The 12,897-nt window shown below is 32.3% G+C and overlaps 1 protein-coding gene across 1 annotated transcript; it reads left to right on the forward strand.

The window, feature by feature from the left end:
• The first annotated feature begins 5,347 nt into the window (after positions 1–5,347).
• LOC106292272 lies at positions 5,348–6,930 on the forward strand. The gene is made up of 5 exons (XM_013727875.1): positions 5,348–5,781; positions 6,115–6,388; positions 6,461–6,551; positions 6,636–6,729; positions 6,904–6,930. The coding sequence occupies exons 1-5, from the start codon at positions 5,632–5,634 to the stop codon at positions 6,928–6,930; spliced, it is 636 nt and encodes a 211-aa protein (XP_013583329.1). The 5' UTR covers positions 5,348–5,631.
• The last annotated feature ends 5,967 nt before the right edge of the window (positions 6,931–12,897 follow it).

Here is a 12,897-nt window from a genome sequence, read left to right on the forward strand (position 1 = left end):
CAATTTATCAAATGACAAATGAGTTATGAGCAAATAATACCATATAATTTTCAAAAACATAGCCATTCTTAAATATTTTTTGAATAAATAATTATTTTTAAATTTAATCAACTGAAAATAATATTCGTACAATTGTGTGAGTCAAATTCTAGTTTTATTGATGCATGTTATATATTAGTGATGCATGTTTTAGGTAACATTTTAATGATGCACGTTTTTTAAAATCTCCATTATTAAAATTATGCACGTAAGGATAACTCATGAGTTTTTTTGGTTGATTAAATGACATTATGTCCAAATTTATTTAAGGATATTTCATTAAGTTAACTGAAAAAGACAAACAATAAAATAGGAAGTTTAAATTCATTTAAGCATATTTCGTTAATGTAACTGAAAAGACAAGTAATAAATTAGGCAGTTTTATTCGTTTTAGGATATTTCATAAATGCAACTGAAAAAGACAAGCAAAAAAAAGGAGTTTAATTAATGAAGTAAAAACATTTTCAAATGGGTACTTCTCTTTTAATAATATAGATATAACTTTTGCCATTAATTTTCATAAGATTATTTTATCTTAAAAGAATGTCAAAATCTAGAGACGTTTACACTGAGAGACACATTATGTCTTTTGTTAACGTTCAGAGGCACTTTGTGAATATGAGACACATTGTTGGGACAGCTGTCTTTTTGGTGGACACAAAAGTCCTTCTAGTGTTAACCAGCCTAACTGAGAAGAGGATGATCCCTTTAAGAAACCAAACCAGCTATTTCCTCAGTTGGAATAAATGAAAAAAGTGCAAAAGTAAAAGTAGTTGTATGGGTTTTAGGGTTTCTTTCCTGACCGTCGGATCATTTTTTTAAAAGAAGATCTAATGGTTCGTGATAAATGTTGTTCCTTAAACGTAACTTGATGTGGGTTTCGTTTTTCAACGAAGGTGAGAGATAAGGTGAGGAGATATATAAGAGATAGAACCAGCGAAGGGAGCTTCGTTTCGAGTTCCGTCGCTTCAGAAGTCATGGTTAGTTTGGTTATGGATGTCTTGTTTGTGGTTGTGGTGGTGTATTCAAAATAGCATGTAGATTGGGTTGTGGTTAGAGAGGGTGTGGCTACATGGGTGTTGTGGTTGAAACCATGAAGTTGGGTTGTGGTTAGAGAGGTTGTGGCTACATGGGTGTTGTGGCCATGAAGTTGGGTTGTGGTTAGAGAGGTTGTGGCCACGTATCTCATGTCTACGACTATCATATCCACCGCTCTCCTGTCCACGAAACTTTTGTCCATCCATCTTCATACACATCAAAACTCATCTTCTACCAGTCTCCAATCAATGCAACTCCCCTTCACCAATCTCTCATCCACCAAATTCCCATCCACAAGACCACAAGACGTCTCCAAATACATTGAAACTCATCTTCTACCAGTCTCCTATCTGTTGCGAAAAGCTTCCCGCTCTCGGGAAGGCGGTGGTCTTTTCCGTTCTCTGCAAAATCATAAAAAAAAAAACTGCGATTTTGTTTTAGGCAGATAAGAAAAATTGGACTTATGTAATTGTTTGTGAAATCAAAAACTAACCTTCCCTGCTGGAGATTGAAACCGAAGCAAAGCGGCAGAATCGAATACATGTTTGATTTGGACCGCAAAGCTCAAGAACTTCTGGGACGAGAAACGAAAAGCGAGCCAAGATTAGGGTTCATCGGAGTCACCGGATTAGGGGTAATCGGAGTCACCGGGTTCGGAGAAGATAATCAGTAAGCGATTTCGGTGAAGATAATCAGAAAGTAACAAAGCCAAGATTACGGTTCATCGGAGTCACCGGGTTCATCGGGTTCATCGGGTGAAAAGGATTAGAGTTCTTGGAGATTGAGATTGATTTACAAGAACCGTAAAAATGTGAAAAGATAAGGTAAACAGAAGGTTGGTGAAAAGTAAAAGATAAGGAATTGGTTTTGTTTTGGTTAACTAGATTGGTTTAGTTGGGTGATTAAATAGATTGTCTCTTGTTGAGGGTTATATTAGTAACCATAGCATAGAGAAAGTGTGAGAAAGTGTGTTGTATCACAATGTGTCTTTGAGTGATATTAATAAGACAAAATGTGTCTCTGAGGGTAAAAATTTCCAAAATCTTAAGATAAGAAAACAATTTATTTTGTCGTTCACATTAAAAGCGTATTAATATTGTGATATAAAATAAATAATTTTGTCTCAGGCCCCTCGTAGCTTTCGCACGGTGCTGGATGTGCTTCAAAGAACTCTTCAAAGTTCTCACTCGATGCTAGAGGTAGGCCAGATTGTGAGGCCCAAACTCCAAGAACAAAAGATAAAGCTTAGTTGAGCCTCACAGGCCGTATGCAACAAGAACTATAAAACCAAACGTCTATCAATCATGTTTTGCTTTAATTGTCTATCAATCATGTTTTGTTTCACTTCACATATCTTCTACAGTTCTACTAAATCAAACCTAAAAGGGCAGACACTTCACAAGCTTAATTTAGTCTATAAATGTTCTTCGAGAAGAGCCCTAAAAAAATAATTGCATAAGTTTAAATTAAGCAACGTTAGTCTTTTTTTTTTTTTTTGGTTTTGAGAAATAATTTTTTTACAAGACATTTTCCTTTTTGAGAAATGTTTTATTTTTTAATGCTTACTTTTATTCATCTCCTTCTCTGAAAGAGACATTGTTTCAAAATACAAGATTGACAAAATGAATAAAGACAGAGTACAAGTTGATCAGAGATGAAAAGAGAGAACCACATGTGAAGCAGAAAAGAGGGATGATGAGAATCCTTTTAGAGGTGAAAGTGACGAAACCAAAGATGAAGAAACGTTTCCCCACTCCGGTTGGAAGGAGAGGACGAAACGAGCCCGGGTTTCATCAAAAGGTCTCTATCCATACCAAAAAGCTTTGCTTTTAAAATCGCGCGAATCTACTCGAACTATGCAATCTCAAATTTCTCTCCTTCCACAAAGCATGCAGCACAGCCTGAAAGATCAATTTACAAATGGTCTGAAGCTTACTATATGATGACGCAGAATGAACCCAAATCACCGCCGCTTGGAACTTTCGAAGTAAGTAGGAGGGGTAAGAGATGGTCTCTTCTTGATTCATCCAACGCATCACAAAGCAAACATTTTGAGGAGATTTTTTTTTTTTTTGAGGAGATATTTAAACCCTAATCCGAAGTCTTTTCCTTGCTGGTAACATGTTCTGAACCGTTACCCAAGTTAGAAAAGCATGTTCGGATTAAACCCGACTGATTTAAACCAAGGGACAGAAGGAGGAGTCAGGTGAAGCAAATCATTTTCTTTTTTGACATGAGAACTTCTGGTATAAGGGTTTGCAAGACATACTTAGCAAGAAATTTCTAAAATCTGGCACAGCCATCAAACATTCAACTTTTTGTTAAACCAGTTGAACCGTTGAAGTATATATGACATAACCTCAACTTTAAATTATTTAAAATGACGGCAATTATATTTTACTTTATAGAACCTCAAAAAAATAGTTTATCCAAAATATCATCATATTAGCACTCTGTGGTTTAGCAAGTTTTAAGACATTTCCTGAAACATACAAAATAATGGTTGGATTAGCTAAACAGTAAGTGCTGTGTAACTTAGACTTGTAGTTATTAGACATATAATTGTGTCAAATAACATGCTTAATTAAGCCACATAAATAAGAAAGGAACATGCACAAACTTGCTTTTCAGTTTTTTTTTAAAACAATTCTAAATATATTGCATTGAAATAGACACTTTCACTTAATGAAAAGTAAGTTCTAACTTGGCTTCCTATTTGTTTGTTGATACTGGCAGAGTTTGTTATTTTATGAGTTCAAATAGTGAAACCCAACGAGGAGAGTTTCATATCTCGGTGTTCAAATATTAAACATAAAAGTCTATTAGTCAAAAAAAAAAAAATATTAAACATAAAAGTTGAAAAGGAAAGTTAAAGAAAAAGGTTGAAATGAAAAAAAATAAATAAAAACGTTTCTTTTTCCTTTCTTTTGCATTAAGGAAAGAGCCAAACAGCTTGCATGCAACAACAATAGTCATTGTTTGATAGAAGCTTTTTCTCTTGTTTTTGACTGAAAAAGAGTTAAACTCGGATCTATTAAAGACATAGAACTAATCTCCGGATGGAAGTACAGTCCACTGATAGATCTTCTCCTGGGCATTCAAAACCCGAAAGCAATAGCTCATATCCGTGTGGCCAGCCGGATTCGAACCAGGGTTCGCCGTATTGAGTTTATTCCTCTGAGCACCAATGGACTACCACCACTGGTTAGCTTTTTCTCTTGTTGCATGCACGGTTATATATATATGAGTGAATGTGTGGAATATACCCAATTAAGGTCCAAATTAGCTGAATATCCATAATTATGGATAACCCAAAATATATGAGTGAATGAGTGGAATATACCCAATTAAGGTCCAAATTAGCTGAATGCCCATAATTATGGATAACCCAAAAATGAGTAACTTTTTGACATTGTGCCCTGTGTGGACGAAAATACCCTCATGCTTTATCGAAAACAAGTAACTCTAGATTTATCAGCTAAATATTTACATAGCAGGTAACAATCTACATATCAACTAACATATCAGCTAATAATTTCAGTATCATCTAACAATCTATGTATCAAACAAATGTATCGACTAACAAATCATATATCAGTTAATGAAACTATTAACAATTAATTAGTTATCTATCAAATAGCCCCAAAACTATTTGTAACAGCTAACACTTTATGTATTGATTAAGAATCCATTAAAATCTAAATAATAGCAGTTAAATAATAAAATACCTATTAACGTATATATTATCTAAAAGTTGATTGTGAGTCGAAATTAGAAACATTGGAATTGGGGTGAGATAATAAGATTAGCATTATGGATGTCAAAAGAATCAGAATAAAAAAATAAAGATTTGTGTTGAATTAGAAGATGATTTGAAGAATCTATACGAAAGATAAAGAGATTAGAACACATAAAAGGGAAAAGAGAGAGAGATAGAGATAAGGATATTATAATCATAAAAAATATTAAAAAAAAAAAGATATATAGCAAATTATATGGGCTTTTGGGTGCATTCTTACCAACTATTCTATATAACTTAATATATAAAGTTGACTTGTGTGATGTGCACAGCCCTCCACCTCATCAAGAAGGAAGGAGCGTTTTTCGACACCTGTCAGCTCCAGAGTAGGTCGGTGTGGCCCACGCTCCCTCCCCCTTCTTGCCCGCGTCGTGTTGTCTGTACGCTCCTTCGTTGCTCGCGCGTCCCGGAGAGGCCGAATATATGGATGTTTGGGCTTAAGTATATTAAGATAGGCCCATAACATTTTAAGGGTTATTTGCCCCTGCGTCATTCTTCTTCTCTCGTGCCTCCACCCTGCAAGAGAAACCATTGAAACCGTGAAGCCAAAACGTCCCAGAATCATAACTCTTACATTTAATCTGAGTTTTCCATTTAAAGCTCCACTCTTCCTTCATAATGATTTCGATCTATCTCTTCGTTCACCCTCAAACCGCCTCGGACTCCATCTATAAATATCGGCGCTCACTTTCCCTTCACCTCGCAACTGAAACGATTTGCTCAAACACACGATCTCCTAGAAGCAACATTTTCAGATGGTGAATTCATACACTCTGCTTGCGAATTTGAGAGCCGGACGATGCTCTAATACTGTTGAGGTCCGCTTGCTGAGGTTCTGGGAGGCCAGAAATATCAACAAAGGAGGGGAGTTGATGAGTATTGAGATGCTGCTCATCGATGAGGCTGTAAGTATTCTCCCCCGATTTTATGTGTTCAAGATCCAAATTTTTTTGCTAGCGCGTTGTTCTGTTTGGAAAAAAATTTAATTGATTTAGACAAAAATTTAATTTTAATTTTCATTGTTTTTTTAGGCCAGAAACATTTATTAAGTTCCATTTTAGAAAAATTTGATTGATTCAGACAAAATTTTAATTTCAATTGTTTCTTGAGGCCAGAAACATAATTCACTTCCGTTATAATTTTAAATTCACCAGTTGCTTTTAAATTTTACCCTATTAGCTCTCTTGACAGTTAGGCTTATTTGATGAACTGATGTTTCTCTTCTTTGATATCAACAGGATACCCTGGTTCAAGGGTGTGTTTCTGCTGTTCACCAACGTAAGTTCAGGGAACGTCTTGCTGAAGGATCGGTTTACATTCTCAGCAGGTTCGACGTTACACGCAGCAAACCGAAATTCAAATTGAGTGATGGCCCTGTCTCCATCCTTTTTTATGAAGGAACTGATTTTGAGAAGCTTGCTGCCACTGCTAGAATCATACCTACAGAACATTTCCGCTTCCGAACACATGAACAGATTCTTGAGTTAGCAAACACCTCCAGACAGCTCCCAGGTATTTCTTTCCTTGATATAAGACTTTTTAAATCATTTCGCACGGTAACGTGATCGTACTATAATACCTCAGATGTTATTGGGGAGGTTCGTGCAATTAGGAGCACCATCACAGACCGTTTACCTGGAGCACAACGCGTGATGCTTACTCTTCGTATGGAGAGGTATTCTGTGTGTTATTGTATTTGTTTGTTATTATCGTTTACACTATCTACAATGTCTAACAATGTTCTTCATATTAATTGCAGTGATGTAAATGTTTGTGTAAGTCTTTTTGATTCCTTAGCTGTTGCGTTCCACACCAAGTTGGATGGATACGGGCGGGAGCCACGAATTGTCCTCGTATATATATATATATATCATTTCCACCTATATCAAAAAGAGGAAAAAAATATCTTGCAACAATAGTAATTTGAGCAGCCTTCTTAACAGCATCTTTCACGCTCTTACATCAAAAAGAAGAAAAAAAAAACATTAAATGTGTTTTTACTCTCTGTGTAATAATCATATATCAAGAGCCAAGTGAATGGCCCTTTTCAGTAACCACTGGACCACTATAGAGATTTATAAGATATTAAGTTATATATATGCAGACGAGGGTCCCGAAAAGAATATATAAACACCTCAACTATTTCTTATTTGAAAATGTTGAACACAGACAAACAAACAAACTAATAAACGAGATAAGAACACTCCGCCATAATTAATCTTTTTAGATTTACTATGACACAACGTAACATAACTATAAAAGGTATCATCGATCATATTACCACCATTGTTTATTTATTTGTAAACAGCAAAAACTCTCCTACGCAATTTCTTTCTGAGTTATCATCGGTGAATAGATTTTGGGTTTGATTGGCCGAAATGTCTACAGATTTCTATAAGCAATTAGAGGGATCAGCCCTTCGACAATAGCATCCATGTTGGTGCCCCCAAAATCCTGTGATGGTACATTTGCACTGACGATAGCGTATTGTTTTGTTCTTTGAACGCATGTCTTCGAAGCATTTCTTATTTCCGTGGAAGCCGCATTTTCCCTCAGGGAATGTGATATAATCCCAACAGTCAGTGTCTCTAGCGTCTCCATCTATTTATTTTTACCAATTAACCAAAATATTTTGTTAGGTTATACAAAAAAATATATAGCAGTACAACTATTGACAATCAAACCATGTTCTAGACTTTCTCTTGCGTTTGTTTCCTTTTTCTTTCAAACAACATTTTTACTGTTAGTAATCAATAATAAATAAAAAGAATATTATGTTACCTTTACCATGACTCAGAATGTAAAATATGAAAACACAAGAAACCATAAACAAAGTAGTACACCTCATGATTTCAAAATTTGATAAAGCTTGTCTCTATGTAAATGGAGGAATGTATTAAAACTTTGTTGTTGTCAATTAACACTTGTACTATATATACTAAACCCAAAGTATATATATATAATTTTCTTGATTAAGTTTGAGAGAAAGAAACACAAGGATAAGACCAGTCAACATGATCGGCGGAATAGGTACATTCAAATTTAGAATCATTATTTTTAGTATATTTGAATTTTTATTTCGGATTTTCTTTTAGTTTTATTTTTCATTTTCTATTTGAATGAAGGTTTAAAAATAAAATTATTATAATGCAATTAGAAAATGAAGCTTTTTTTTGAAACGTTGGCTGTATATCAAAACAAAATTGTTTTATTACGCAAAAAAAAACTATTAGTTAGCTAATCCATTATTCTGTGTAAAATTTCTGATTTTTTATATGTTATATCAAATCTTTCGATTCCACTAATTCTATCTTTTTTGAAACACTTCCAGTAATTCTATCTAAATCTCGATTTTGATGCAAAATCATAATTCATGATCTCTAACCAAAACGGTTTTTGTAATGCAAAACAATGATTTAGTGATTCTATTATTTCAACTTTTGATCCATCAACAACGATACAATTTTTGATTAGTGTGATTAATTTCATTTGCACGTCACCATAATTTTCCTTTGAATAGTGATTCATCAATAACGATATATGGTGATGTGCAAAGGAAACTAAAGAAAGAACAGTTTCAAGTTTGAATGGACGTCGAAAGAAATTTTAAAACGTTTAGATGTAAATTTTTCAATTTCATAATTAGATATAAAATTTAATTATATCCTCAAAAAACTGGGACAAATGGGCCAGTGACACAATAATGAAGATATCAAAAAAAAATTGGATGCCAATGTACTATCCAAAATTCTCCAATATTTAGAGCACGATTATATGGTTTTAATATCATCATAATTCTTACAAATGTGACTCATGATTTAATAAATGAGTTATTCTTGGATTCAGATAAATTCATAAGTTCACCAACTAATATGAATTAGTTATTTCATATCCAATATCTTTAAAAAAAAACAACATATTGTCAATTTCTATCATGATTTAAAAAAAAATTGTATTAGTTGCAAAAAGAAATTAAAAAAATAATTTTAACGCCATCAGCAAAACATTAAACGCTAAAACCCTTGGATAAACCCTAAACCCTTGGGTAAACCATAAACCTTTGATAAATCCTAAACTCTAAATAAAAAACAATAAACATTAAATCTTAAAAACACTAAACCCTTAATCCTAACCCTTAAACCCTTAAATTTAGTATTTTTAAGATTTAGTGTTTAGTGTTTTTGATTTAGCGTTTAGAATTTATCCAGGAGTTTATGGCTTACCCAACGGTTTATAGTTTACCCAAGGGTTTATGTATGGTTTATCTAGGAGTTTATGATTTATTGTTTTGCTGACGGCGTTAAAAATCTATTTAATTTTTTTTTTCTTTTTTTGCAACTAGTACTATTTTTTATTTATTTTTACTTTTACTTTTAATTTAAAATCATTATATAAATTGACAATATTTTGTTTCTTTTTTTAAAAGATACCGAATATGAAATAATTAATTCTTATTGGTTGGTGAACCTATTAAATAACTATTAATAAATGCTATTCAAAACCTCCAATATTTCCCATCAAAACATATACATGGATGTTGAGTTACAAATATATATATATATATATATGGATGCATGGATATCAAAGTTAATATTTTCACACATACATACATAAATGAGCTCTTCCGAAACGTCGATACGACATTAGTCCATGCATTCTCGTCTACCATTCGATGCTATCTCCCAAAGACCGCAGAGAACCCATTTCATGTTTCCCACCATTCTAAGTCATCGATCAAACTTTACGGTAAAAACCGCGGAAAGTTTGTTCTTTATCGAAAGAAGCCGTAATAAACGCTTCGAATCAGAAGACGGCCCAAAGGGACCTAAGACATGACTTGAGGCCCAACTTACGATTTCTTAACCAACAGCCCGTAAGCCGCATGACGGTTTACGCTTGGTTCGCAAGGAAAGTAAATGTCAAGTTTCCGCGGATAAATACGAAATTTTGAAGATAATTACGAAGATCGGAAAAAATGGAATATCTCCATTTTTATGCTATGACGGCTTAAGGGCAGAAGAGGAAAAGCGTAAACCGACCTAGGAGCCAGTATATAAGGAGTCCTAGGCGAGAGGCATGGGGAGGGACTTTTTTCGGAGAAAACTTAGCACTTAGAGCGATATAGCCATATTTCCATTTTTGTTATTTCGAGCTGCGACTCAATTAGGTTTAGCCATCTTAGGGTTGCTAGAACTAGGAATCTCGCCGACAGATCTCGAGCTCAGGCTTATACCTTGTTGTAACGCTCAAACACGGATTCGGAATAAGATCTATTTTGCTCTCTTTTTACGATTTTTGTACTTTGTCGTTGATATCTCGTGTTCTGATTGCTTAGCGTGTTGTATTAACAGATCTCCGAGACCTCTAGGAAATTAGAGTTTTCCTAGTTTCCTAATTTAAACGGAAATCGACAGTGCGAATTTCGGTTCCCACAGTTTTATGAAACATAAAATATTTCTCCGCTAATTATGTAAACTGTATTTTTTTTCCTCCGGAAATAGCTCTTTTACCTGTTGTATACGGAGAATGGGTGGTGAAAGACTCTTTGTGGGAGTTTATGGTCTATAATCGGAAAGGATGAAGAATGTTCCTTGTGCATGATGGCTGTACACATGGTGAACTTCTTGAAATGTCACCAGAAGATTATGATCTGGACAAGAAAATAGAGAAGATGGTGCTAACATATTCCTTACCAGACGTCAATTTACAACAAATAACTCCGAATAGGCAAATACTCCTCTTATGCCAGTCACGGATGATCGACAAGTACGGAACTTGATCGAGTTATCTAAGACACACTTTGTACACCTTTGTGTATCAAACCAACGCCAAGTACACTATAAAGTTTTGGATTGACTATATGTTAGATAATAAGTGTAGACGTCTTTGTAAATCTACAAATGTAGACTGCAGTTGAAGTCTACGTCGTAAATTCTATTAAAAGAGCATTTGTGTATTATTCATCATATTTTTTTCATCATTTAATTATTTTACAGTGTATGTTAGTAAAATTTTAATGATCTTGGATGAATTTCAAAAGTTAATGTGTTATAATTATACACTTGAAACTTATTGCAATTTTTTTTTATTAGTTTTACTCTTGAAACTTTTTGGGAAAATTTTGTATAGATTTTCTTCTTTTCATGTGTGTGTTAGTTATTATTTTACCTTATGGTGGTTTTACTTGTTTGGTTGGTTAGATCTTGTGAAAAAATTGATATCTAACAAAAAATTTAATAATATCAAACAAGTGAAACACAACTAAAAATGAATACAATGTTTATAGATTATGCATTACACAATTATTTAAAAATTAATATTTTATTATGAAAATTATTACAGAACAATATATAAAAATATTCTTGAGTATGTTTGATTTCTTATAATCTTGATGCCTCAAATAAAGTCTAGGAAAAAATACATGCAAAATAAGATAGAATTATGGGAAAAACATAAGATAAAAAATTAAATCATATTTTAGTAGACTTTCTATTAAGTCTACGTAAAGTTATTGTTTAGTAGAATTTATTTGAGTCTACACTAATGGAAAGTTTTCATATCTAAAAGTGTACATTTAGAAAATTTAAAAATACTTTGTTCTGAAAAATATTTCGAAAATAGCTTTTTTGTCATCCTTGTAACAAAGGAAAAAGATAAAGTATGAATCTATAAATTTAGTCACAAAATATCTTATAATGAATATATGTAAAGCTTACATTTTTGGGAAGATGATTTGAAAACTTTGGAAGAGAATACATGGAAAATTAGATAAAATTATGAAAAATAAGATAAAAATTAAAATCATATTTGAGTAAACTTCTAATGAAATATGCTTAAAAGTCAAGGCTAGCAGACTTCATTTGAAGTCTACCAGCCCTAACTTTTAAGTAGACTTCATTTGAAGTCAAGTCTACTCTATCAAAAAAAATTAGATCTGAAAAATATATACATTAAAAATATGAAATAAGTTTAAATCTAAAAAACTTTTAAAAATATAATTAAATAGACAAAATAGTAATAAATTAAAGACATAGAATTTTAATATGTAACTTTATTTAAATATAAATGCCATAACCCATATTTAAAATCTATAGATGTAAACCTTACATTTTTGGGAGGAGAAGAGAACAACTATGGAAGAAAATACCTGCAAGATAAGATAAAATTATTAAAAAGCTTAGAAAAAAAATTAAAGTTATATTTTTGTAGACTTCATTGGAAGTCTGCTTAAAGTTTGTGGTTTAGTAGATAGTAAACTTCATATGAAGTCTACTAGCTTTAGTAAACTTCTTTAGAAGTCTACACTATTTGATAATTTTCAGAACTGGAAAAATGTATACAATTTGAAATGTGAAAATAATTTTAAATCTGAAAATACTTTACAAAATAAAATTTATAAGATAAACTAGTAGCAAATTAATGCACAGAGCTTGATCTATAAATTTATTTGAATATAAACATATAAATACATATTTAAAATCTATTAATCTAAAACTTACATTTTTACAGGAGAATATGAAATCCATGAGTGATAATACCTACAAAAAAAAGATAATATTATGAGAAATAAATAACATAAAACTACACATTTAAATTCTATAAATCTAAAACTTACATTTTTTAAAGAAGAAGATGAAAACCATGAATCATAATATCTAAAATGACAAGATAATATTGTGAGAAAGACTTGAAAAAATTTAGAGATAAAGAAGAGAAATGGGAGAGTTTTAGAAACAATTGAGAGAATTTTAGAGAGAAGGGAGAAAGTTTTAAAACTTGTGCAGCCACTTTAGAGAGAGACCGTATAAATTTTGTTTATATAGGAGACAAAAATGTAACTAGGTTAAAATTTACGACACTGTTGAAGTCTACTAAAATAAAAATTTTGGAGTAGATTTTATTGTAACATGTTAGACCTTTTTGAAAGTCTACTATAATAATTTCATTATTTTTGTTTATTCTTTCTTATTTTAATAATTTTAATATATGATTTATTAAATTTATTTCTTTATTTTTAATAG

This window comes from Brassica oleracea, chromosome C5, assembly GCF_000695525.1.
Source record: "Brassica oleracea var. oleracea cultivar TO1000 chromosome C5, BOL, whole genome shotgun sequence".
NCBI classification, from domain to species: Eukaryota; Viridiplantae; Streptophyta; class Magnoliopsida; order Brassicales; family Brassicaceae; genus Brassica; species Brassica oleracea.

Bases quoted from the DNA above. Each gene is read 5' to 3' on its own strand.
- LOC106292272 (XM_013727875.1), top strand. From the start codon at position 5,632: ATGGTGAATTCATACACTCTGCTTGCGAATTTGAGAGCCGGACGATGC. The intron at 5,782-6,114 runs GTAAGTATTCTC...TGATATCAACAG, and splicing joins TGCTGCTCATCGATGAGGCT to GATACCCTGGTTCAAGGGTG. The intron at 6,730-6,903 runs GTATATATATAT...TCATATATCAAG, and splicing joins GGGAGCCACGAATTGTCCTC to AGCCAAGTGAATGGCCCTTT.